A 25,963-nucleotide genomic window follows, 5' to 3' on the forward strand; every position below is an offset into this window, starting at 1 on the left:
TCTTCCAGAACATTTGAGAACTACAACTTCAATTAAAGCTTTTAAAACTTGATGTTGTGCGGACTTTATACTGTTAGTTTTACCCTACCCTGTGCCTGCTTACCCTACCCTGTGCCTGTTTGCATTCCCCTCCTTATTGTTTTACTATGATTTTATTAGATTGTAAGCCTATGCGGCAGAGTCTTGCTATTTACTGTTTTACTCTGTACAGCACCATGTACATTGGTGGTGCTATATAAATAAATAATAATAATAATAATAATAATAATAATAATAATAATAATAATAATAAATTTTCTTAGAAGGACAGAAATTCTCATTCTTTGCAGCAGAACTCTTAAATAAAATGTGCTCCTAGCTGAGTTGCCAAGCCAGAGGGAGGATATAGGAAATGCATTTAATAAAATGGGGTAGCTTTGAGTTAGATTATTGAAAACACGTAAGCAGCGTTGGTTGGTCCTAAATGGTTGCCGCTTGAGTGATAACTTGAATAGCCCTGGGCAACTGTACTTCATTTTTTACAGAAACGCTAACAAGCCTATCTAAATGCCCAGTGAAGCAGCAAATTATTGCAAGCCGTGGATGAATGCTTAGTACCGAGTGTTACGCCCAATGGGTACCTTCAATGTTCAGGAGGTTGGCCAATGGGTGATCCTGGATCTGCGTAATTATGCTCATCCCAGAAGAATGTCTTTGCTCTCAGTCTGGCCATAAAATTGATGTGTCCTTTCTCTTACGCCCTCTTTCTGTCTTTTTTTTTTCTCATTGCAGGAACTGAAAGGGGGGAAAACCTATTCCAAGGTAAGAAGAATGTGAGGTGAAAAGCAAGAGCTGTTCTTTGTTCTCATTGTAGTCCTATTATAGCAAGCCTGAGGGTCTTCAAAGCACTTCACGTACATTCTCAGAAATCCTTACAATTGCTTTGTAAAGTAGGCCTGTATCGCCCTCACCATGCAAATGGAGGAAAATTGAAGCAGAGAAAGGATAGTTCATGAACATGTCAAGCGGCCTTATTATATGCAGTCAGATCATTGGTCACTCTAGCCTAGTCTTTACACACATTTGCACTGTTGCCCTCTAAAGTCATTCTGCTTCTGAACTCATAGCTTCCTTATTGCTATCACAGATAGCAGCCATTGATGGACATTCTCTTTGAATTGGTCTAAATCCCTTCTAAAGCCATCTGAGTTGGCGGCCATTACAGGAACATAAGAGATCAAATTGTCTACTCCAGGATCTTGTTTCCCAGAAATTATAAACAGTGGCCAGTCAGATACCTGTGGAAGCCCCCAAGCAGGACATTCTCTGAAGCAGGGTTGAACCTGGGACTTTCTGTGTCTAAGGCGTGGGTTTTGGCTCTGAATTTACACCACTTCCTCTCTTGCCTAAGAGCTCACTACATGGCTTTAGGTGAGGCAAGGCTTAAATCTGTGGTTTCCTACCTCACGGTCAATATACTGCCTCCAGCTCTTGACTGCTGACCCAAGGAAGGAATGCCTCTGGGAACAGGACCATGTTAATGGAGTCTGGTCATTCTGATTCATAAAGGAAGGGCAATTCTTACATTTTGCAGCAGTCGTGTTTCCTGCAGAGTGTGAACAGCAGGCAGGCATTTCTGTACACACGCTGGGGAATTGTGGGTCTGTGTGGCATGCACATTGTGTTTTTGGGAAGTCACGTCTACTGCTTACTTGCTTGGATTACAACTCCCATAAGCTCCAGCTAGAATAGCCAGTGGCCATGGATTATGGGAGTGCTAGCCCAAAACATTTAGATAGCATCAGGCTGCCTGGCCATGCTGTAGCAGTACAGTATCATGTGAAAACCTGATTCCTTAAGTTGGAAAAAGACTATTGCTTTTGGTAACTTTTGTTCATTCTATCACACCTTGATCCCAAGTACTCATTTTGAGCTAGCAGGGAAAGGTAGAGCAGGAATCTGAGCAAAAAATAGGATAACATGAGATTTCTCTTGAGAGAAATACATGGAATCGTGGGGCCATGGGGTGGGGGGGGCATAACTCAGTGTGATAGAGTACATGCTTTGCATACAGAAGGTCGCAGGTTTGATCCCTGGTTTCTCCAGGTAGGGCTAGGAAAGGAATCCTGCCTGAAACCTTGGAGAGCCCTTGCTGCCAGTCAGTGTCACCAATACTGGGCTAGATGGACCAAGGGTCTGATTCAGTATAAGGCAGCTTCCTGTGGCCACAGCTAGACCTAAGGTTTATGCTGGGATCATCGAGGGTTCACCTCTTCCTGAGCACTGGATCCCCTGTGTGTCACCTAGATGAACAGGTTTGACCCCTGGATGATCCAGGGATAAACCTTAGGTCTAGTTATGGCCTGTGTTTCTATGTTCCTATGAAAGAGTGTTAGAATTCTTCACTTCATAGGTATGGCAACTGGTTTAAGGAAGGGCCGTGGCTCAGTGGTATAGCACCAGCTGTGGATGCAAAAGGTCTGGGTTCAATCTCTAGAATTTCTAAGTAGGGCTGAGGAAAAGCCTGCCTGAAACCGTGGAGAGCCCTTGCTGCCAGTCAGTGTATAGCAGATGATATGAGTTAGATGGATTCATAATGTAAGGTAGTTTCTTTTGAACTTGGTGGAACTGGTTTCTTTTTTTAAAAAAAATCATGGTACTTCTAAATATAAGAACTAAAAATAAGAACCTCCTCACTCTCCAAAACAAAAAAAACCACCCAAGAAATTGGAACAGAGTAGAGGGAAAATCTGAGCTACATGTGTGCTTCCTCTCTACCTTGTGATTACCAAAAAAGAGATTTCTCTATTTTATATCTTCTCTTCTCTTCTCTTCTCTTCTCTTCTCTTCTCTTCTCTTCTCTTCTCTTCTCTTCTCTTCTCTTCTCTTCTCTTCACCAACCCAAGGCAGCAACAAGCTTGGATTGACAAGCTAGCTGTGTCAAATCAGAATTGTCCTGGATCTGGCAGAGAACTGTACGCAGCTGCCCTGTACCAAAACAAGCCATTGGTCTTATCTCGTCCGGCATTATCCAGTTTGACTAGCAAAGGTATCGGGCAGGGCTCTTTCTCAGTCCTGCTAGCTGAGGTCCTTTAATGCTAGAAAACGAATCTGGGACTTACCGTGTGCAAAGCCACTGAGCTGTCTCTTACCCTGTCCCACCCCACTCTTCAGTAATATTCTGCTGTATTAAGCTGTGTCCTAAGGGAGTGTTTCTGGAGACAAAGCCCTATGAAGAGAGACTGAAAGAACTGGGCATGTTTAGCCTGGAGAAGAGAAGATTGAGGGGAGACATGAGAGCACTCTTCAAATACTTCAAAGGTTGTCACACAGAGGAGGGCCAGGATCTCTTCTCGATCCTCCCAGAGTGCAGGACACGGAATAACAGGTGCAAGTTAAAGGAAGCCAGATTCCGGCTGGACATCAGGAAAAACTTCCTGACTGTTAGAGCAGTACGACCGTGGAATCAGTTACCTAGGGAGGTTGTGGGCTCTCCCACACTAGAGGCCTTCAAGAGGCAGATGGACTGCCATCTGTCAGGGATGCTTTAAGGTGGATTCCTGCACTGAGCAGGGGGTTGGACTCGATGGCCTTATAGGTCCCTTCCAACTGTACTAGTCTATGATTCTTTCCGACTCGGCAAGAGACTAGTCAGTTTTAAACAGTGACGGGCAGCTGGGATGGCACTTGTGTCATTTTTCAGGCTTTATGTTACTTCTCTGATCACGCTGTCAGGATGAAATCAAGTTCTGATGCCACCTGAGACCTAAAAGTATTTCTAGGAGCAAGAGACAACTCTGTTCCCAACAGCCCTGCATGAAGTTTAATAACTAGTTGGAAGCAATTGGAGTCTTCTACTGGCAGTATTGGAATGGGGGAGCGAGAAGAAGGGAGGCAGAGACAAGCCCATGAACTCTGAAGTCTTACTGTTGCGATGTCAGATGCGGGGGGTTATTCTGAAAAATAATAATATATTTCTTACCCGCCTCTCCGATTGGATCAAAGCGGGGAACAACAATAAGCATAAAATACTGATTAAAAACATGGCATACACTGTTTAAAAACATCCTAAAAACATACTAAAATATCCTAAAATTCCACTGGGTAGGCCTGCTGGAAGAGATCAGTCTTGACAGCCTTCTTGAATGCAAAAAGACTGTCAAGCTGACGAGTCTCCTCCGGCAGGCTATTCCACAGTCTGGGAGCAGCTGAAGAGAAGGTCCTCTGGGTTATGCTTGTCAGCCTATTTATTTTTATTTATTTATGTATTACATTTTTATACCACCCAATAGCGGAAGCTCTCTGGGCGGTTCACAAAAATTAAAACCATAGTAAAACAACCAACAGGTTAAAAGCACAAATACAAAATACAGTATAAAAAGCACAACCAGGGTGAAACCACGCAGCAAAATTGATATAAGATTAAAATACAGAGTTAGAACAGTTAAATTTAAGTTAAAATTAAGTGTTAAAATACTGAGAGAATAAAAAGGTCTTCAGCTGGCGACGAAAAGAGTACAGTGTAGGCGCCAGGCGGACCTCTCTGGGGAGCTCATTCCACAACCGGGGTGCCACAACAGAGAAGGCCCTCCTTCTAGTAGCCACCTGCCTCACTTCCTTTGGCAGGGGCTCACGGAGAAGGGCCCCTGTAGATGATTTTAAGGTCTGGGCAGGTACATATGGGAGGAGGCGTTCCTTCAAATAACCTGGCCCCAAACCGTTTAGGGCTTTGAATGTCAATACCAGCACTTTGGATCAGCCCCGGACCTGGACTGGCAGCCAATGAAGTTGTAAAAGGACTGGCGTAATGTGATTTCGCCGGCCAGTCTTTGCTGACTGCAGTAGATTCTTCCCAGAGGACCTAAGTGTGCGGGGCGGATTGTACGGGAGAAGGCGATCCCGCAGGTAGCCTGGACCCAAACCATGTAGGGCTTTAAAGGTGATAACCAACACTTTATACTTCGCCCAGAAACTAATTGGCAGCCAGTGAAGAGATTTTAGGACTGGTGTGATGTGGTCCCCCCAGGTGTTCCAGTGACCAACCTGGCTGCCATATTTTGAACTAGTTTAAGTTTCCGGACTAGGCACAAAGGTAGCCCTATGTAGATGTGGCTCCTGCTATTTATAGAGAGATGGTAACCAATATTGGTCTGGAACAGGGCTGTTAAAACCTCTGGCCCTTGAGCCAATTTTGGCCTGCCTTGGGTCCCAGTTAAGCCTTCCGAGGTTCTCCAGATGGCCATGCTCCTGCAAATCATTTGGTGGCTTCCTGACGTTTGCGCCGTTTCCCCCCATTCTAAAAAAAGAAAAGGGGAAAAAAGCCTCCTCTAAAGCTCAGTTACAGGCAATAAGAGCTTTAAGCTAAAATATGTGGATTAAAAAAAAATTGGCTCTGCCTGCTACTGGAGCACAGCTGTAATGTTTCAGGTTTCTGTAACTAGGATGAGGAGGGGCAGCTTGCAATCACTCCAGAGACTTAACAACATTTACTTAATTTTAGAATATCTGGTAAATAACAATATTAACAAAACGATAACCCTAACTTTAGGCCGCAGTTCACACTGTCAAGTGCACCGTGACCCTTGCAAGGCCAGCAAAAGTTCCTTGTCCCAGTTCCTTTAGTCTTTTGTAGCCCGTCTCTGTTGTGGAGGTTCACTCTTCTTCTACACGAAGCCTCCTTTATCTGTTGCTTTCTTTTCTTCACCGCACTGCTGATGTCCCTGAATTTCCTTCTCAGCTCTCCTCCTTCTCTGTCTTAATGCCTGCACCTCCTCTCTCCATCAACTCTCTTTCTCACCTGATGTTCTGCTCCCCCCCCTTACTCCATTCCATGCCCCAAGCGCTTTACTCGGCCCAAGGCCCTTAGAGACAGGCATTACATACTCCCTGAGATTTTCTCTGAAATTGAATTTGGCCCGCGGGCTGAAAGAAGCTTGGAAAATGGACCGATTGGAAGGCTGCTTGGATAAGGCTATGCTCCACCCGCAGCAACACCTAAATTACTTTGCCTTGTACATTTGGCTATCAGCAGCACCTCCTTTTCCAGTCCTGAGTGGCTACCACCACTCCTTTGCCGGCTGCCTTATTAAAACACTCTGCCTTTTTATAGCGGCAGAGTGCTACCTACAGAGGGAAAAGGAGGCATCCAGTAAATGGCATGCATTGCACTTCTAGTATTCTGCAAATGCTGCATTTTTTAAAACATTTAAATCACGGACGTCTAGCCTCACCAGCTTCAGGTTGCTGGACTGGATGAACCACCCATCTGACTCAGTTGTCTTTTGGGAGTTGACTGACGCTTTTGTCTCTCTCAAGATAAGAGGCGTGCAGGAGGGATAAAGCCACAGTCTTTGCTCCTATTTTTGTGGGTAATTGAGGCCTCTGACTCTCTCTTCTATAACTCAGCCTACAGTAAATAGAAGGGAGGAGCGTACAATATCTGAACACAGAGGAAACCCACCCCCTTTCAAGTTTAGCTTTCACTAAGGTGGTCACTGTGTGTCTGGGGAACCCACTTCAGTCTGTTAGGGGCAGGGCTCATAGGATGGAATGGTTCCTTAACCATCAACACGTACACCCCTCCCAGTGAATAAAATACCCCTCCACATAGAAAACTGGCATGCTGGCAGTAACTAAGTTGAACCCTTCTTCCCTGACATTTCAGGGGTTTTGGAGAAGTATTAAGTCACGTCTCGTTATAGTTCAGGTGAACGAAACTCAGTGAAAACAAGGCCTCGATCTGTAATGTTAACTGTAGTTTGTGTGGAAATACTAAACTAGAGAGATCCTTAACTGATGTCAGAGGGGTGGGGGCAGTTTGAGGTGTTGGAAAAGCTTTGCTTAGAAACCTGTGCCCCTGATGGCGTTGTTCCTTTTGTCTTTTTCACGCCAAGGGCAAGAGACAGACGGAGTCATCTGTCAGCCCTGTCTGTTTCCTGCTGTCGCACTCATGACTATGCTTCCTGCCATGCAACTTCCTAAACCTAGAACAGCCTTTGCTTTTTCTCTTCACCGCCTCCCTCTCCTTCATATCTTCTCTGACTGCCCTTCCTGAATCAAGCTTTACCTGTATCCCCCTTGTTACCTGTGCTGTCCAATATATTAAGCTCTGATCCCCTTTTTCCATCCTGTTTCCCCCACCCCCTTCTCATTCATTCTTGTTCTTCTGGCATAGAAAGGCAATCTCCTCGCTCTCGCAGGACACCCCACACTCAAATATGCATGTGAAAGACGGGGACTCCCCCCCCCTCACATGGCCAGGTCTGATGATGATGATGATGATATTTATTTGTATCCCACCTTTTGCCCAATACTGAGCCTCAAGGCGGCCTTACAAAATTTAAAACATACACATTTTAAACCTAGGAAAAGAAATGTACAAAAAAACAACCACATAGATGGAGGGCTAGATTATTCTCCAAAGGCCTGCTGGAACAAAAAGGTTTTAGCCTGCTTCCGAAAGCCCATCAAGGAGGGCGCCAGCCTAGCTTCCTCAGGAAGAGAGTTCCAGAGCACTGGGGCAGCCACCGAGAAGGCCCTCTCCCATGTTCCCACCAAGCGCGCCTGTGAAGATGGTGGGACTGAAAGAAGGGCCTCTCCAGAAGATCTCAAAGCCCGGGCAGGCTCATAAGGGAGAAGACGGTCTTTCAGATAACTTGGACCCAAGCTATATAGGGATTTACAGGTCATAACCAGCACTTTGAATTGGAAGCCAGTGGAGCTGTTTTAACAGGGGAGTTGTATGCTCCCTGTAACCAGCCCTGGCCACAGGGGCCTTCATGCAGCACCCAGGGGAGTTTACAGCGATGCTTCTTTAGTGGCAAGGTATTCAGGTAGATGCCCAAATTCAGGTGCTTGTGCCTGTGTGTGGGATGGGAGAAAATCAGCCATGATGTGAAGCTCTGGGGAGAAGTCGATGGAGGATCAGTGCCCAGCGGACTGATTGATTCACCCACATCTTCCTTTTGGGCCCATTCCAAAGGCTCCAGCACTGAGGCAAAACTCACCACACTTCCCTGGCAACCATGTGGCGGCTGCTCAACACAGCTCCTTGCATAGGCAGGGTTTCTCAAGCCAGCATCCGTTGGCCAGGCAGATGGCCTTGGCCTGGCTTCTGTCTAGTCTGTGGGCATTGTAGTATAACACCCGGCTTTCATCCCCTGAGTTCAGCTTCTACGTTCCGACTGCCCATTCTGCGAAACAAGATGCCTGACTACATGGCCTAATTCAACAGGGCTCTTCCTACTTGTATTCTGCGCTGCCGTTGCCAAATAGACATTATTGCTATTTCTTCTGCCTGCTCCTGTTGGAATCTTCCCCCACAGGGCAAACTGTCATCTTGGCCCTGTGGGGAAGAAGGGGACAGGAGCAGGCAGAAGAAGGGGACAGGAGCAGGCAGAAGAAGCATCATGGCCTGCTCCAGTTGGTCTCCCCTCCTTCGGGAGCAGGACAATCCCATCAGCCCTGTTCCCAAACCACTTAATTTCTCTCTCTCTCTCTCTCTCTCTCTCTCTCTCTCTCTCTCTCTTCCCTCCTGGACTCCTGTTCCTTGTGTGTCATGTCTTTGTAAGCCTGAGGGCAGGGACTGTCTTTTTTGCTAAGTGTAAGCTGCTCTGAGAGCCTTTTTTGGCTGAGGAGCGGGGTATAAATATGATTAATAATAATAATAATAATGATGATGCTTCAGAAGACAACGACAGTAAAAAGAGCAGGGAGCTCACTCAAGGCAGTGTCCCCTTCTAATTTGTGGATTTTCCCATCTCCCCATAATTGCTCAATAGCTCTAGGAAGTACAAATGACTTTGCAATCCCCATACAGCAGAGATCCTTAATGATTCCCACCCACCCCTGCAAAGTGGAGAGGAACATGGGTCTTGAGAACGAGAGAAGCTCTGTTCCCCCGAAATACTTCCCCCTTTTAGTGGCTGTACTGTTGAGAAGCCCAGCTTCCACAAACCTCTGTACTAAGTGCCAGCATTCCTTTGGGGAGAGGAGCGCAAGGATGGAAGCAAGACTGCTGGATGTGCTGATGGAGCAGAAACTCCCCATCTCTCAGCCAGATGGTGGTGCCGGGCTGGAGGTTGGATGAGAAGATGAGGGAAACTGCACTGAAAGGTTATATCTGAACATCCTTTGCTTAAAAGGGGTGACCTTCCTCTTGCAGCTTTGAGCTGCTTTCAGTCACCTCCTTGCTGTCAGGAATCCATTTCCAGGAGGAGGAGGAGGATCTCAGCACTTTGCCAAGTATCGGTGGTGGTTGGGTTTGAAGCCTGCAGTGTCTTTGGATGAACCTGCCTTCTACAAGCAAGAGCCCCATGGTTCTCTGCTAGGCCCAAAGGTACTCACAGAGTAGAGTGGCCAAGCCCTTGACAAAGAGGAGGCCTTTCCCAGTTGTATTTCAACCTGGGAAGCAGCCATGGGCCTGGATAAGTGACTTTTAAAGATGGGTAGAGGGGGGAAATGTTGGGAAAGTAGGTCACCTCCATGAATGCAAAACCTGAGGGAATCCTCCCATTCCTTCTGGGTTCCAAGCTATTGACTAATCCCAGGAGGGTGGGGTGACTTAGCCAACCAGGGAATGCCACCCACGACAAAAGCAGGTGACTTTACCAGAGTGAGCAGTAAGCAGGTGGTGAGAATCAGGAGGAAAGGAAATAAGCAAGAAACTAAAAATTATAATTAGACAAGCCTTGGAACGTGGTCTTTAGAAGGGGCCAGGTGTTGGTGGTCGGTTGGTTGCATTTGCAGGACCCTCCCTGACATCCCCGTCCTCCTAAGTAGGACTGTGTAAGAGAGCTTTTGCACTTTTCAGTCATGGGGAAAGTTCTGCCATCTCCATACAGTCTGCTTACAGGATCGCAGAAGCGGCACGGGAATTCCTGGTTCAAAAAGTAGCTCAAGAGTGTCTGAAGTCCCTATGCTGTGCTCATAACTAGGGGTCCTCTCTTCTACATAGGGGCAGTGAAGTCTCACAGCTGCCTTTCTAAGTCTGACCGGTTTTCTCAACCCTTTAACCAGCAACTCATACCCATCTGTCCTTAGCTGCTGTATGCCTTCTTGGTGTGTGTTTTTAAAAGATGTGTCTTCCTGTTGGCATTTTATACTGTGTTTAAGACTTTTTAAAGCCACTTTGATGACACACACAGTGGAAAGACGGGATAGAAATCTTTTAAATAAAATGGCTGTAATTGACATAATAAGATACTAAAATAACAGAAGAGAAGATGTATGGTGTCCTGTAAGAGCACCAGTGTTGTAACGCTATTTTTAAGGCTAATTCAGTGCATTGCTCATGGAAATGTCCCCTCTTTAAGAAGGCATGGGTGTTTTTTCCCCTCAAAGTTCATGAGATGAGAGCTTGGAACTGGGAGGGAACAAGCAAGTGGGAGTCATTATGGTATAAGGGTGATTCTACACTAAAAGCTTCTGTAGCAGATTAACAGCTGTTTAACCCGCATGCTTCCCCAGAGAATCCTTGGGATCATAGTTTGGTGAAGGTGCTAAGAGTTCTCTTTCAGAGAGCCTTAGATCCCCCTCCCAGAAGTGAACAGGTCCCAGAGTTCCAGAGTAATGATCGGTTTAACAGTAAGTCTCTAGTCCTTAAGAGTACAAACAGTGAAATGGGGGAAGTCCTCAGTTCAATGTCACCCCTCCAGAATCTCTCCAGATGGATGTAAACAAACCACTTATTTATTTATTTTATTTTATTTATTACATTTATATACCAGCCCACAGCCGAAGCTCTCTGGGCGGTTCGCAAAAGCTAAAAGCAATAAACATTAAAAAAGTATACAAAATTTAAAAACCATCAGAGACATAAAAACAACAGTATAAAAAAAGCTGCAGCCATTTAAAACAACAGTTCTGGGGTCCATTAAAAACAAACTTAGCGTTGTTCAATGCTGTTAAATACCTGGGAGAAGAGAAAAGTCTTTACCTGGCGCCTGAAAGATAACAATGTCGGTGCCAGGCGAGCCTCATCGGGGAGATCATTCCACAGTCGGGGGGCCACCACCGAAAAGGCCCTCTCCCTTGTTGCCATCCTCTGAGCTTCTTCTCTCTGTTTCCATATCCCTCCCCACCAAATACAGACTTGCTTTTAACTATTTTTTAAAAAATCTATAAAGCATTTTGTTGATACTTCCTTAAAACAACATGCAGAGTTGTTGTAAGGATTAGTGAAGTAACTCGTGGCGTGCTTTGAATACCCCCCTCCCTCCCCAAAAAACCCACTATGCAAAGGCTTGCTTCTTGCTAATTTATATTGATGGAAGGACGGCATAACCCTACAGTAAATACAGGAGCATTCTCCGATCTAGGCAGGTGTGAGAGGTTCCATATCTGCATTTAACACAGCGTTGTATGCTTGCACCCAAAAGCAAAGTTGCCCCTGTTGCTTGTATACTGTTAGTAGTGGCAACTCTGCCAGCTGTGTTTATTGTGATACATATCCAAAACCAAAGCATTGCGATCTATATGACTGTATCACGCCTGTGGTAATGAAGTTTGGAAGCCGGCAGTGTTAAGAGACTTTGACTAATGATGTAACTTTGGTAAAGAAAAGCCTGCATGAAGAGTCCTTCTTTAGTGTGTTCCAAAACTTGATAATCAAATTCAGTCTAACTGTGTGCTCTGAAGCTGATTTTGTCCCATAATGAGCTGAAATGGTTCAGTAGAAATGTGGTGATTAGAGAAAATACTGACAGTTTTCCTCTAGAGTATGACTTGGTCTGCTTTCCTTCAAGAGTAGTAGGAAAGAGACCATAGAAATGAAGCACCTAGCTACCTTAGCTGCATCTATTTCTCTTTCTGGTTCTTTTCCCACTTTCATTCTTGGTGCTGGTGTCCTTTTTCTACTCATTCCCTCCATTCATACCTTCAGTTCTTCTGGCATCTAGAGGGAAACTGGGCTTTTAATGGCTCAAAACATAATTCCTGAAAACTTCCTTTGCTCTCCTAGATAGATCGGTGTGTAAGGAAATCATAAAATGAGATCAGTGTGTGAAGAAATCGCAAAATGAGGCCTGTAGCCCTTCCCATAGACATGGCTTGGGTTCCTGGTCTTCAGCGTGGCTTCTAACTTGTTCCCCAGAATTTGTTCAAAAGGAGCCTCAAAACATTTTCTCCACAATCTCTCAATCTTGTTTCTTAGAAACTGTGCGCTGATTTCATCTACAGCAATATCCTTTCATCTCTTGGTGTGCAATGCTGCAGTGCATTCTGGGGTGGCACAGTACAAAGAGTGCCTTATTATGTTTGTGTGTGCGCATAGGAGTGTGTTTTTCCACATCATTGACCTAGTGTCTTCTGTGTCCTTGGTTATGCAATGACTCCGGGTGGGTTAACGCTGTCCTTGCCAAAATAACAGTTCTGTTTCCTTTGACCTATATGTAAAAGTTTCCAGAATGCTTTGGGGTTAGGAATGTGACATGTTCTATGCTAGGATGTAAATACTGCCAAATTATGTGACCTGCTGCATTTGGTGCTCTTCCTTTTATTTTTCCTTTACTGTGTGGTGCAAAATACTGAGCTTTTTAAAAAATAATAATATGATGTTGATTTTACAGCTAGGTTTTGCTGATCTGAATCTGGCAGAATTTGCTGGCTCTGGGTTCACAGTCCGATGCTGCTTGCTGGAGGGATACGACACCAAGAATACCCGGCAAGATAATTCCATCCTGAAGGTAAATGGAGAGGGTTCCCATTGGCTGATGCTGTGCCTAAATTTCATTTTGAATGTGTATATTGGAAGAACTCTTTCTTTCACCCCCTCTGTTCACCCTCTTGTGATGTTTTGAGCAAGTGGGTGTTCAAAAAAGAGGCTCCTTTCAACAAACATTTCCCATTTAGGATTTGTGGAAATGCGTTGGAGACCTACTGTATATGCCCAGCAAAAAATGCAAGCCACCTATTGCCCTGTTGCCATTGCTTTTGGGACCAGCTTTTGATTTCTTTGTCCTTGGCTCAGATGTAACAGCAAACCATGGTTTCCTAGAGAACAATTTGCATGACTTGGGATAGAATCATAGAATTATAGAATAGCAGAGTTGCAAGGGGCCTACAAGGCCATCTAGTCCAACCCCCTGCTCAATGCAGGAATCCACCCTAAACCATCCCTGATAGATGGTTGTCCAGCTGCCTCTTGAAGGCCTTTAGTGTGGGAGAGCCCACAACCTCACCAGGCAACTGATTCCATTGTCGTACTGCTCTAACAGTCAGGAAGTTTTTCCTGATGTCCAGCTGGATCATTCGCTCCTCCTCCCCTCTCCTCTTTTATAACTGTAAGATGATCGGAAGCTTCCATTTCTGGTTTCAAACTAACCACACTTCTCAGTGATGTCCAAACTCAGGGAACTAGGGTTCGTTTTAGATATGTTGTTAATGAGAACATACAAGGATCAAACCATGGTTTGAGATCCTGGTTTGTATTCAAACTGTAACTTTAAACCACAGTTCTCTGAGTTTGGATGTCACTAGAAACACTGATTGGTTTAAAATTGAAAGAGATCCCTTCTGGTGCAGAAAAAGGGAAGCGTGTCTACCTGAGGCAGTGGCTCATTCTCCTAGAAGGGAAACCATGGCTTTCCATTGCATCTGTTTTCTAAAAGGGGATGCTGTTGCTCACTTTGGTTTAATCTTAGGATAGCCTTAATACAGAAAACACTGCATGCTTTTGCTTGGTTTGTGAGCAAGTTGTTGTCTGACAACTAAATGCTCCAGAGCCTAATTATTTGGGCCATGAGAATCTCCCTAATATTTGATTCAACAATGGACGTTGAATTCTGGGATCCAATTTCCCTACATAATGCTTTCGAGGAAAGGGAGGTTTTTGGCTCTGTGTCCACTGACTGGAGAGGATGCAGTTTCGAAACATGTGCCGAGATGAACCTCAGTATCTCTTGCTTTATTTCTAAGTATTGCAAGGATCTGTCCAGGGCTATGTCAAGTTGTGAAGCTTGCATGTGGTTGGAAGTGTAGGGAGTTAGTGGTAGGTGTGGCGGCCCATCTCATTCCAAAATCACACCTTCCGTTTGATCAGAAATCCAGACAAGCAGCAAGAGAGGGGAGAGATTACTCCTCACTGTAACAGATGACCAGCTTACCAAATGGTTACATGCACAGGCTTGGGAAAGCTTTTTTTTAATCGGTTGGTAGACTGCATTCCACCCACTGCAGTGCCACCAAAATAAATGTTGCAGTGGGGTGGGATGTGGGGAACTGCCTTCTGCAGATATAGGCAACTCCCTCTTCAATTTTCCACAGGTCACCATCGGCATGTCCCTGCTCTCTGGAGACCCCTGCTTCAAAACGTGAGTAGTTCTTAAACGTGTTCTTAAGCTAGGTGACAGGGGAACCATGCGCAAAGCCCAAGGATATCAGACCTCTGCCTCCTTCCTTTCTAAGCAGAGGGTGTGGCTGAGGTGTAATGCTAGGTTTCCCCTTTAGCTGGAGGCTGCAGATGGCAGCTTCTCTACACGGTTGCAGTCAGCTCCACCCAGTGAAGTGGCTTCCTGGTGAGGACCAGTGGCCAGTGCTGTGGGGCAACGAAGATAGGGAATGGGAAATCCATTCCTTGCCCTCGTAGCCGTCGAAGCAGCCGTGGAGGTGGGAGTGTACAAGTGTGTGGTTGCTGACTGGCTGCCCTCTTCCCCAGCAGGCATGTGTGGGCTGGTGATGTCAGAGAGGAGCGCTAGCCAATCAGCAACCACACACTCCCACGCCTCCATCTCGGTGTTCACCAATAGGGAATGCTTTCCTATCATTTTCTTCCCCTCCACCCCAATTCCTGCCAGAGATCCACTTTGCCCGCCGTTGTTGGTTGCAAGTACCATGTGATAAACTTTTTAAGGATCTATGTCAGGATTTGCCTTCACATTTCACCATTGGCTGTTAGGTGAATTTAGGGAAGGAAAGGGACAAATTGAAAATATATCTCAGAGCTGTCAAACCAATTCAATTTTCTGCGTAGGATGTCAGGGAAACCGAGCTCAAAACAGAGCTGTTTTTGTCACGCTAGCAACATCATTGTAGACGCTAAGAATCTCCATCTCGGATTAGTGGTGCTTAACCCCCTGAGTTGAACTGCTATAGAATTTTTCAAGGACTGTGTGAAATTTTTCATGAGAGAGGACTTTTTCCTCTTGTTTTATTTACAAGTCCCTTTGCTTGGAAATTCTTTCCTTGGAGTAAAAAAAAAAGTGATCAGTGCAGATTTCCCCCATTCTACCAGCCACTTCTTATCTTCCTTAATAGTCCTATTTTTGTTGTTGTTAAGGTGTGTGTGTGTTGGCTTTTTACAGACCTCCCTCCACAGCCAAATCGATCACCATCCCAGGGCAGGACTCTACTCTCCAGCTCACCTGTAAAGGTGAAGGGACGACCAGCAGCACCAATACCAACACCAGCACACCTGCCACTATCGGCTCGGTCCGCCAGAATAAGCCCAGGCCCACCATCCTCAGCTCGGGTACAGGATATATTTTAAGTACTGAGTCCAAATCTCTTCCAGCTTCTGCTTGTGGTTTTTGTGTTTCTAGCTCTTTCCCACGGAGTGCCTTGCCTCACCCCCATGGCCTGCTCAATCCTTCTCCATTCTCCCTTGTTTGTCTCCTTGCCTTGTGCTGTCCTGGGGTCAAGGCCTGGGACAGCTCCCTTCCTATCTGTTAATTGAGCCGCTTCCCCCTCTTCCTCCTTTAATTTTTTGTTTTAATAAAGCCTTTTCTCCTCTGCTTGCTCTGCCAAAGTAGTCCGATTCTCCCCTCCTCCTCTCCTTGTGCTTTTTTTTTTTATAAAAAAATATCCTTTTTTATTTTGAATATTAACAAAACAGAAAAATACACTGTGAAAATACACTGTTGTTCCCCACCTCAATCCAATTGGAGAGGCGGGTAAGAAATAAATTATTATTATTATTATTATTATTATTATTATTATTATTATTATGAAAAAACCAAAGAAACATTACCTATATAGGAATATTATCATTTTTTCCATCAGGTATATCATTCATTATTTTTTTAAAAAAATGGGTGGGGGGAGTATTTATTCATTTATTTATTTAATGTATATACCGCCCCATAGCTGAAGCTCTCTGGGTGGTTTACAAAAGTTAAAAACAGTGAAAAAGTATACAAAATTTAAAGCCATCAAAAATATAAAAACAGCAGTATAAAACAACAGTTTTATGCATAGGTTTCAAGAAAAGCAGGACCATCTATCCACGTATTTATCCACTCGCAAGTGGCACCTCTATAACACCTGTTCAAATGTCGATAGTGTTGTTAAATCCTCATCCCATTGCATAATGGGAGGTGAACATTTGTTTTATTTATTTTATTTATTTTATTACATTTGGCCTTCCAACGTGATAGTATACATCTTTTGGCTGTCGTGAGGGCTCTGAAAATCCATTTGCGCAGACTGTGTGTTAACTCCCAAGAAGCCGGTAGGTAGTTTAGGAGGACATGCAGATCGTTCCATATTAAAGATTGTTTCAGTACAAAGTTTATCCTTCTTAGAGAGCCAGTGTGGTGTAGTGGCTAAAGTATTGAACTGGGAGTCGGGAGATCTGGGTTCTAGTTCTCTCTCAGCCATAGAAACCCACTGGGTGACTTTGGGCCAGTCCCAGACTCTCAGCCCAGCCTACCTCACAGGGTTGTTGTAGTGAGGATAGAAATGGAGAGGAGGAGAATTATGTACACTGCCTTGTGTTCCTCGGTGGGGGGAAAAGGCAGGATGTAAATGCAACAATAAATTCTGACCTCCTCCCAAAAGGGGGCAACTAGTGGGCATTGCCAAAACATATGAATTAAAGAAGCATTAGGTGCATTACATCAACAGTGATGCAAGTTAGACAGTCCCTTATTGAAAAGGCATTGTGGAGTACAATACACCCGAAACAAGTGTGTTTGTTTTTGCACCTCTTCCTCTCCTTGCTGCTTGCCATGATTCCTAATCGACAGAAATTCACTCAGCACACGTCCTCAATATAAAAAGCCGACTATATCTGGAATTACAAAACCAGGCCAAAAAGCCCATTTTAAGACTTTCCCCACCTGTCTTCAGATTACTCTTTCGGTTGCTCTCCTCCCGTTCCACTTGCAGCGCGCGTCGTGTGCTAATATTATAGAACGCTGCTGTGTGCGTGTTAAGTTGCAAGGCAAGAGGGGCGAAGGATGATAGGCATCAAAGGAGAGAAAAAGCAAAGAGGAGAACCGAACTTTTCCTTCGAATGCATCGTCCTAACGCTGTTCTTGGTAAATGCTTGCAGTGGCAGGGTGTTGTTCTTTAATGGAATCCTCTGTGAAAATAGCGTAACACTCACCCAGCAATTATTTGAGAGTGTCACTAGATCAGGAGTTGGCTACCCTCTTAGTGGGTCAGGGAGACACAAGCCAAGGAATCTCTCCTACAGTCCTAGCAGAAAATTGCTTGGCAGTTCCACCGGAGCTGAATGGCGGCATGACCAGACATTCCGTGGCGTGGCTTCCTCAGTCCGAGCCAGTTGAAGCAAGAGATTGCGCAGAGGCTCCCAACAGGAAAAGTCATAACTATGTAGCTGAGCATTGCCAGCAATCTTTTTGACTGTCATTTTCTTATCAGGGGTACCAGAGGAACCAGATCAGAACCTGTCCAGCCCAGAGGAAGTATTCCATTCTGGGCACTCACGAAATTCCAGTTACGCCAGCCAGCAATCCAAAATCTCAGGTAAATGGTCATTGCACGGCTTGCCAAGGAGGCCCAAAGTGCGCCATATAGCTGTGCCTCCGTGAGCTTCCTTTGGTGTAATCCTGCTCTTGCCATGCTATCTGGAATTTCGCAATAGCAAATTCTTCGGCGAGACCCAGGCGAAATGCTCAGGAGTAAAGTAAGACTGCTTAGAGAAGGGGCAGAGCTGTGTGTTGCTTTCTAACATTTATAGGACTCCAGGTTTGTAATTTCCCATTTTAAACTGAAGTTGAGGATCAAACTGGACAGTTCATTCAATGCATGCATTTCAGGGTGTGTGTTTTTACAAATTTCAATAGGTGGAGGGGCTTCAAATTGGGACTCTCTCTGTCTCTCTCTCTCTCTCACACACACACACACCCCTACCTGCAAGGTGCTATTTGGCCCAGGTGGGGCACTGCTGTTGGCACCAGCTATGGTTCCCAGCTTTTTGTCTTCCATTTTGGTTTTTCCTTTAGTCTATTTTAGATTGCATGGTTGAAGCAAGAATTGTTTGGTTTCATTGAATAAAGCCCTGCCTGTATGCAGAGGCAATGACATAGCAATACTCCTGCCTGTGTGATGGGGCAGGTGGACCGGTTATAGTAATTAGCACTTCTGTTCACAGGCTACAGCACTGAGCACTCGCGGTCCTCCAGCATGTCCGACCTGACCCACCGCCGGAACACCTCCACCAGCAGCAGTGCCTCTGGGGGGCTCAGCATGACGGTGGAGTGCCCGGAGGGTGAGCGAGAGCACAAGCTGGAGAAGCCTCCTCGGCCACCCAGACCAAACCTTCTCTTGGACAGGTCATCCAGGTGGGTACTGGCTAGTTCAGCCTTCTCCAGATGCGTTGGGCTACAACTTGAGCATCCCCCAGTCAGTACTCTGGAGGTGATGGATAGAATCATAGACTAGTAGAGTTGGAAGGTGCCTATAAGGCCATCAAGTCCAACCCCCTGCTCAATGCAGGAATCCACCCTAAAGCATCCCTGACAGATGGTTGTCCAGCTGCCTTTTTGAAGGCCTCTAGTGTGGGAGAGCCCACAACCTCCCTAGGTCACTGGTTCCATTGTCGTACTGCTCTAACAGTCAGGAAGTTTTTCCTGATGTCCAGCTGGAATCTGGCTTCCTGTAACTTGAGCCCCTTATTCTGTGTCCTGCGCTCTGGGAGGATGGAGAAGAGATCCTGGCCCTCCTCTGTGTGGCAACCTTTCAAGTATTTGAAGAGTGCTCTCATGCCTCACCTCAATCTTCTCTTCTCCAGGTTAAACGTGCCCAGTTCTTTCAGTCTCTCTAGACCCCTGATCATCCTCGTTGTAGCCCAGAAGAGATGACAATAGAGATGACAATTCTGGGATATAAAACAACACTGCATTCCCCCCACCCCACCCTCCAATCCTTGCAATCATAAACGGAAGCGTTCAGCACCAATTTATTTATTTATTTTGCCACTTTCCTATTTTAATTTAAATTTTTTTTCTGTCAGGAGGAAAAAGGATTCTGTGGAAAGCCACCCCACATGGGTGGATGACACCCGGATCGATGCGGACGACATAGTAGAGAAAATCATGCAGAGTCAGGACTTCACCGACGTCAGCAACACTGAAGGTCGGTTCCTCGCGTTTCCCACATGGGGCTCAACTCTGCCCTCCGTGATCTCAACTTAAGGCCTGGCCCTGTGGCTTCCCGCTTTGCCTCCCCAGCACATAGAAGGCATTTTATCGCTATCGGACTCCTCCTGCTTTCCAGACAAATATTGTCTCCCAAAGCGGCTCCCATCAATTAAAGAAAAGAAAAGAGAGGCAAACAATGCCCTCGGGCCCACGCATTAAAAAGACAAGACACAAGAGAAAGGAAGGAGAGGGAGAGGGGAGAGGAGAGAGATTGGTTTGACAAGGCCAGAAACACAGAGGCGAGTTGTAAACAGGCAGGTATATCTGGCTGGGGCCAGGCTGACCTCCTCTTGTTTGGACAGAGGGGCTGCCACTGACCCAGCAGCCCTTGTTCCAGCATCAGAGGCCAGAGTGCGTGTGTCCGTTCTGCTTTCCCACCCTAGGCCAAGCTGCAGTCCGAGCTGAGTGTTCTTTCTGGCAGGGAAGGAACAAATCAGCTCCCTGCAGCTGTTCCTTTTCTGGCTGACAGATGGGGTCCGGCTGGGCTTCTCCGTGATGTTCTTCCTGGGGAGCAGAATGTGTTAAACCTCCCTGTGGCCCTTAGACCTCCGGCTGATGGACGACGCCAGAGTTTACTTCCCTTCAACCCTTCAGCCCCAGAGCAACAATGTGCAGTATCCCTGCACTGTGTGAATAAGTCGCTCGGAGAGTGCTTTTTGCAGCGGGAAGTGACGCGTTCATTTGAAAAATAACAACAAAAAGTCAAGGATTTGGCCTAAAGTTCCCGGGAGCAGCGCAAAGGGACCAAAGTTCCCTTCCATTGCTGGTTGCTATGAGAGCTGCCTTTGCTGCTGCTGCTCCTTGACTTTCTCCAGCCTCGGCATGGGACCCATGCGCTGCTCTGGAAGGAAACTGAGCATTGCACTCCTCCCAGAGAACATTGTCTCTAACCCTCTTGGCTCCTAAGCACTGCGACAACAGTGTCATCTCAATGGGAACGTAAGAGAAGCCCTGCAGGATCAGACCCAGGGTCCATCTATCCCAGCGCTCTGTTCACACAGTGGCCAACCAGCTATCGACCAGGAGCCCACAAGCAAGACAGGAGTGCAATAGCTCTCTCCCACCCATGTTCGCCAGCATCTGGTATATAGAGGCTTATTGTGAGATGTGTCTCAATGTGAGCATGTGTCCTGTTGGGGCGGCAGGGAGTAATTGGGTAGGCAATGAAACCCCGAGATGTAGTAGATTGTCATGAGGGAGCAGAGCATGGCGGCATTTCCCCGAGCGTGCAACGTTTCCCATGGAACTCCCTGCCTCTGGCGGTCAGGCAGGCGCCAACTTTGTATTCCTTTCGGCGCCTCCTGAAAACGTCATTACTCCAGGAAGCCTTTCTTTAATGACCAGCCATGGTTCGCTGTACATTTTGTTTCTTTTAAAATCTATTTTAAAGTGTTTTATTCTGTTATTTTATTTGATCTTGTACACTGCTCCGGAATTTTCAATGGGGAGCGGTAAAGAAATATTGTAAATAAATAAATAAATGTTGCGCATAATTCCTGTGGATCCCAAGCCATCTTGCCGTCCGTGATTATGCCTAAGCAGGACCAGGAATTCCGCTCCCTCTTTTCCTGTTCACTACGCCACATCGTTTGCCGTTTAGCTCAGTGTTCCTAACCTAATATGAACAACACTTTCTTAAACACACAGCCTCCGTCGGCACCTGATGCTGAAAATGGTGCAGTTTTGCGGCTGGGCAAAATGGTAACAGTGGGAATATTCCTTTGCTCACCATAGCGTAACGCAGCGTCTATAAGGCCTCTTGGGGATTGCTGTGGTTTTGTATTTCATTCTTCCATGGCCTTTGTTTTGCTTTACAGATAGTAACCTGAGGCTATTTGTGAGCAGAGACGGCACGACAACACTAAGCGGAATTCAGCTTGCAAACAGGTAGAGTCCCTGAGCAGACGGTTTACGAAAGGCTGGGGTTAGGCCTCAGCTCACAGGGAGATGCTTAAGCCGGCATTTTGCATGTGACGGTGTCCAACTAATCCAGAACGTTGGAAGTTCTTAGCAAGCGCACATGGATAGCAGGCAGTGTTTGGGAAATAGTATCATAGAATCATAGAATAGCAGAGTTGGAAGGGGCCTACAAGGCCATCGAGTCCAACCCCCTGCTCAATGCAGGAATCCACCCTAAAGCATACCTGACAGATGGTTGTCCAGCTGCTTCTTGAAGGCCTCTAGTGTGGGAGAGCCCACAACCTCCCTAGGTAACTGGTTCCATTGTTGTACTGCTCTAACAGTCAGGAATTTTTTCCTGATGTCCAGCCAGAATCTGGCTTCCTGTCACTTGAGCCCGTTATTTCGTGTCCTGCACTCTGAGAAGATCGAGAAGAGATCCTGATCCCCCTCTGTGTGACAACCTTTTAAGTCCTTGAAGAGTGCTCTCATGTCTCCCCTCAATCTTCTCTTCTCCAGACTAAACATGCCCAGTTGTTTCAGTCTCTCCCCACAGGGCTTTGTTTCCAGACCCCTGATCATCCTGGTTGCCCTCCTCTGAACACGCTCCAGCTTCTCTGTGTCCTTCTTGAATTGTGGAGCCCAGAACTGGACACAATACTCTAGATGAGGCCTAACCAGGGCCGAATAGAGAGGAACCAGTAGAGATGTCAGGTATAGGTACAAGACCGGCCTTGTACCTAGTGGTTAGATTTATTAGGAAATAATTTGACAATGCCAGATGTTCTCTTGCCAGCTTATCTCTGTAAGAAGTTCTCAAAGAACTAGCTGCTTCAAGGCCAAGATAAAGAGTGAACAAGCTACTTCTATGGGAACTTCTTACAGAGATAAGCTTGCAAGAGAACATGTGGCATTGTCAAATTATTTTCTAATAAATCTAACCACTAGGCACAAGGCCGGTCTTGTACCTATACCTGACATGAGAAGGTGGCGATCTTGGGAGGTGCTGCCCTGCTCTTTGGACACGACATGCTTGTTCACTCTGGGCCTGAATGCTTTCCCGCTTAGTGGATGAAGCGGTCTTATACCAGGTTACGAGGGTGAGAGGCAAGTGAGTATCCAAGATGAACACAGAAAGAATAGTCTCAGGATGCTATAAACAAATTTATGGTGGAAAAGTCCGATGTGTTTCAGCCTCTTGCTTTTTATTATTTACAATAGATTGTCTCGTGATTTTACACTGGTGAGATTGTCTTGAGCTTATACACATCTAGTCACCAGTGTGTAAACACAAGACAATCTGTTGTAACTTGAAGAAGGCCTAGCAAAAAGCAAGAGGCCAGAACGCGTCGGGCTTTTCTACAATAAACGGGCCTGTTCAGGGTCTGTGGTTAGCGAAACTTTGGTTCTCTGGGGTTAGCACGAACCACAAGCCGTGCTGTTTGTCACACACAGCACTTTAAGCCACTGTTAGAGCCGCTGACCCTGCTTCAGACGGTCCGACTGTGGTTAGTGCGTGAGCAGGGTTTAGCAAAACGCATTGCACAAGGCGCCTTAAACCCTGCTGTCAACCAGCAGGGTTTAAGGTGCCTTCTGAACAGGCCCAATTTGTTTATAGCATCCTGAGACTCTTCTCTCTTTTTGTTTATACCAAGTTATACCATTGATCCATCCAGCTCAGTATTATCTACAGTGATTGGCAACGGCTTCCTGGGGTCTCAAATAGGGGCGGGGAGGGGGAGTGTCTTTCATAGCCTTACCTGAAAATGCCAAGGCTTGGATCTTGGACTTTCTGCATGCAGCACTTGTGCTGCTTCCGCTGAACGATACAGCCCTTGCTCCTTGTTCTTCGGATTTTACTGCTTGATATTCTGCTGCAAATACCAAATCACATACCTAGTTCTGAAAGCACAAGTCTACGGGCCTTTTGGGGCTACTTCCCGCCCCAAGAGCAAGTCACGGCCAGTTTCGCTGACTACTTCTGCTGCCCCTGTTGCTATGCTATGTCAGATAGAAGATGTAGTCCTACCTGCAGCCTTCACAATCTAAGAAAGCGTGGCATGCCAGGGAACTCGACAAGAAGGGAACACTCAGATTTGCTTGCATGGATAACCATTTTTGATAGCTTAGAAATGCCCTGCCATTAAGGCTTGTATTAAAGCAATGTCTGTCTCTCTCTTTCTCCACCTACCCACCCAAATAAGCTTTCTGACGTTTGATTTCAGGCCAGGTTAGTTGCTTTCAATACCTCCGTTAGCACAGTTCTTAATTTCTAACTTGAGGGGGTTCGGAGAGGGGTCTGCCCGCCTGCTCACACACAGACGCACAAATAACATTGTTCTCCCTTCCTTTCTCACGCAGAGTCTCATCTGGAGTTTACGAGCCAGTGGTAATCGAAACCCATTAAATGTGAACAGGACGGGGTAGACCTGCTGGAAACGGTCTCCTTCCCCATCCGAGGTCCTGATGGATGCCATTCCCGCCCCCCCCCCAACCGTTCCCTCCTTGTCTTTTTAACCCTTTCTTCACACAACATTCCAGGCTGGACTTCCCCAGCGCCGCCTCTGCCGCCCCCCCCCCCCTGCCCTCGCCATCCCATGATGCATGTGCACTCCAGACCTGCTCTGAGAACAACACACTCCAGGACATGCACTTTCGCTCAGATCTGAGGGAACATGAAGCAGATACTTGGAGACATCTCATCGCCTCCCTGCCCATCTCAAGTGTCGCTTTGAAGCTTCCTCGTCAACAGGGGGAGGAGGAGGAGGGTGCACTCCACGTCATTCCGTGCTCCAGCCCTCATTTGTGGGATCTCTCGTACCCTGTCTCTCTCAGCCATTGGGTTATACCACTGTGAACCCTCCCCCACCCACCCCAAAAAGACTGCTCACAGTTGGGGCGTGGGGAGGAGAACCCTCGCTCGTGGGATGCAGGAGCAGGCCGTTCGGGTGCGAAATCTAACCCGGGCCTGTTCGTCAACAGGCCTCCACCTTGTGAATTGCAAGGAAGCTTAGCTGTGAGCTCTACGACTACTAAAGCACCCTAAATTTCATTTTAAAGCCCCAAAGAGCGTCCACTCATAGGAAATGACTTGTGTTTGTTCGTTTGGTTGGTTTTCCTTCCAGAAGTGTGTTTCAGGAGTCACTAAGAAATGGAAGTGAATCGTTTTAGAAACAAGCAAAGAAAGATTACGAATGCAGTTAGTGTCACCAATGGCAGTCTTGCAGAAATCCCCCTTCTAGTGCAGGGCATGGAAGGGGGCGACTTCCCTTGGTTTCCACTACAGGGAGCACTTTAAGGATTCCAAACGTGCCCAAGAAGACGCCCGCGGAAAGCTTGTTTCGCAAGCGGCATCGGCACGCAGGCTTTTTCCCTTTTTTTCCCTTTTCTTTTACTGCAGGTACCAGCCACTGTTTGTAGGTTGGTAGAAGTGGTTACAGCAGTGAAGCCTCCAAGCCCAAGTGTGGTTCTGTGTGCTTATTTGAGGCCAGTAGAGAAGAAGTCAACATGTCCTGAGGGAGTGCTGCCTTCTGGGCCAGAAAAATTGCAATGCTCAATTTTTCGTTCTGGGCGGGAGCGTTTTGACACTCTCCGCAAATCTGGGACATGATTGATTCTCCACGTGCGCGCACCGTTTCTGGTTGGGCCTTGATTTGGTTTGGGATGGTGAATCCATTGTGAAGGAGCTTCATCTGAAATGTGCCTAAATCTGTCCACACACCTGCTGCTCCATTTAGCCTGCCTTTTCCCTAACAGCACTTTCCAGCGGTGTTGGACTACAGCTCTTATCAACCCCAGCCAGCCTGCTGGGTGGGGATAGTGGGAGTTGTACTCCAACCTATTTGGAGGATGCCTGGTTGGGGAAGGCTGGTTTAATGTATGGATTCTAACCCACTCCTGACTGGTCTAAACTAAGCCTGGTGTGCACCTGCAGCAGAATGAGGTGGAAGAGTGAACCGTGTCACCTGGGGCGGCTGGTGAGTGATGCCATTTTTGAACGCTGCCCTCAAGTAAAGGTGAATTCCCTGCAAGTAGAAAACTAGCACATCAGGGAGAAAGGGTCCAATTCAGACTGCTCGCTGTGTTTCTTTACCATGCAAGAAAGAGCTGCCATCTCTGGACACCGCTACCTCATTCTCCTGCCCGTCCGTCATATTAAATAAAGGCTTCACTCATCATAGCGTGCCGGGGGTGGGGGTGGGGATTGTCGTTCTGTGGAATTTTTGCTCCCCTCCCTGCAGAACTGAGATGTGGCAAAAGAATAAAGTTCATGTGTGCCAAAAGGAGGAAGCTCTGGACTAACCTTTCCCACCCTGGGTCCTTCCTAGGTTCTCCTGGCAGCTAGATCTATAGGCACAGACCAACGGCGTTTCCCCACTGCAGGCGGGACTCTCTGGGCCCTTGTGTACAAGGCCCAGCCTTTAAACCCCGTCCCTCACAACGCCTCCTTTCCCCCTCACGTTCCTCGCTGTTGTTCTGTGGATAGCGCACCCGCCAGTTCGCACACACGGGGTACACCGCCGGCCACACTTGCAACCGCGGGTCCGAGGCCATTACGTCCTGTGACGTTAACGCAGCGGTGGGCAACTTGGAATCCTCCAGAGGTTTTGACCTACGACTTCCATCATCCCTAGCCAGGATAGCCAATGGTGAGGCATCATGGCAGTTGGAGGCTGAAGTACCTGGAGGGCTACACCTTGCCC

At 46.6% G+C, this 25,963-nt stretch overlaps 1 protein-coding gene across 1 annotated transcript in view; it reads left to right on the top strand.

The window, feature by feature from the left end:
* Nucleotides 1–25,336, top strand: part of EEIG1 (estrogen-induced osteoclastogenesis regulator 1) — a 62,644-nt gene extending 37,308 nt beyond the window's left edge. The window contains exons 4-12 of the mRNA XM_063144505.1: nt 772–801; nt 12,546–12,662; nt 14,242–14,288; nt 15,279–15,445; nt 17,581–17,685; nt 18,314–18,503; nt 19,175–19,296; nt 21,179–21,248; nt 23,622–25,336. Of these exons, the coding sequence (XP_063000575.1) occupies nt 772–801; nt 12,546–12,662; nt 14,242–14,288; nt 15,279–15,445; nt 17,581–17,685; nt 18,314–18,503; nt 19,175–19,296; nt 21,179–21,248; nt 23,622–23,667 (894 nt within the window). The 3' untranslated portion in view covers nt 23,668–25,336. The remainder of the gene's footprint in view (nt 1–771; nt 802–12,545; nt 12,663–14,241; nt 14,289–15,278; nt 15,446–17,580; nt 17,686–18,313; nt 18,504–19,174; nt 19,297–21,178; nt 21,249–23,621) is intronic.
* Nucleotides 25,337–25,963: the final 627 nt, after the last annotated feature.

Source organism: Elgaria multicarinata, chromosome 19 (assembly GCF_023053635.1).
Source record: "Elgaria multicarinata webbii isolate HBS135686 ecotype San Diego chromosome 19, rElgMul1.1.pri, whole genome shotgun sequence".
Taxonomy (NCBI): domain Eukaryota; kingdom Metazoa; phylum Chordata; class Lepidosauria; order Squamata; family Anguidae; genus Elgaria; species Elgaria multicarinata.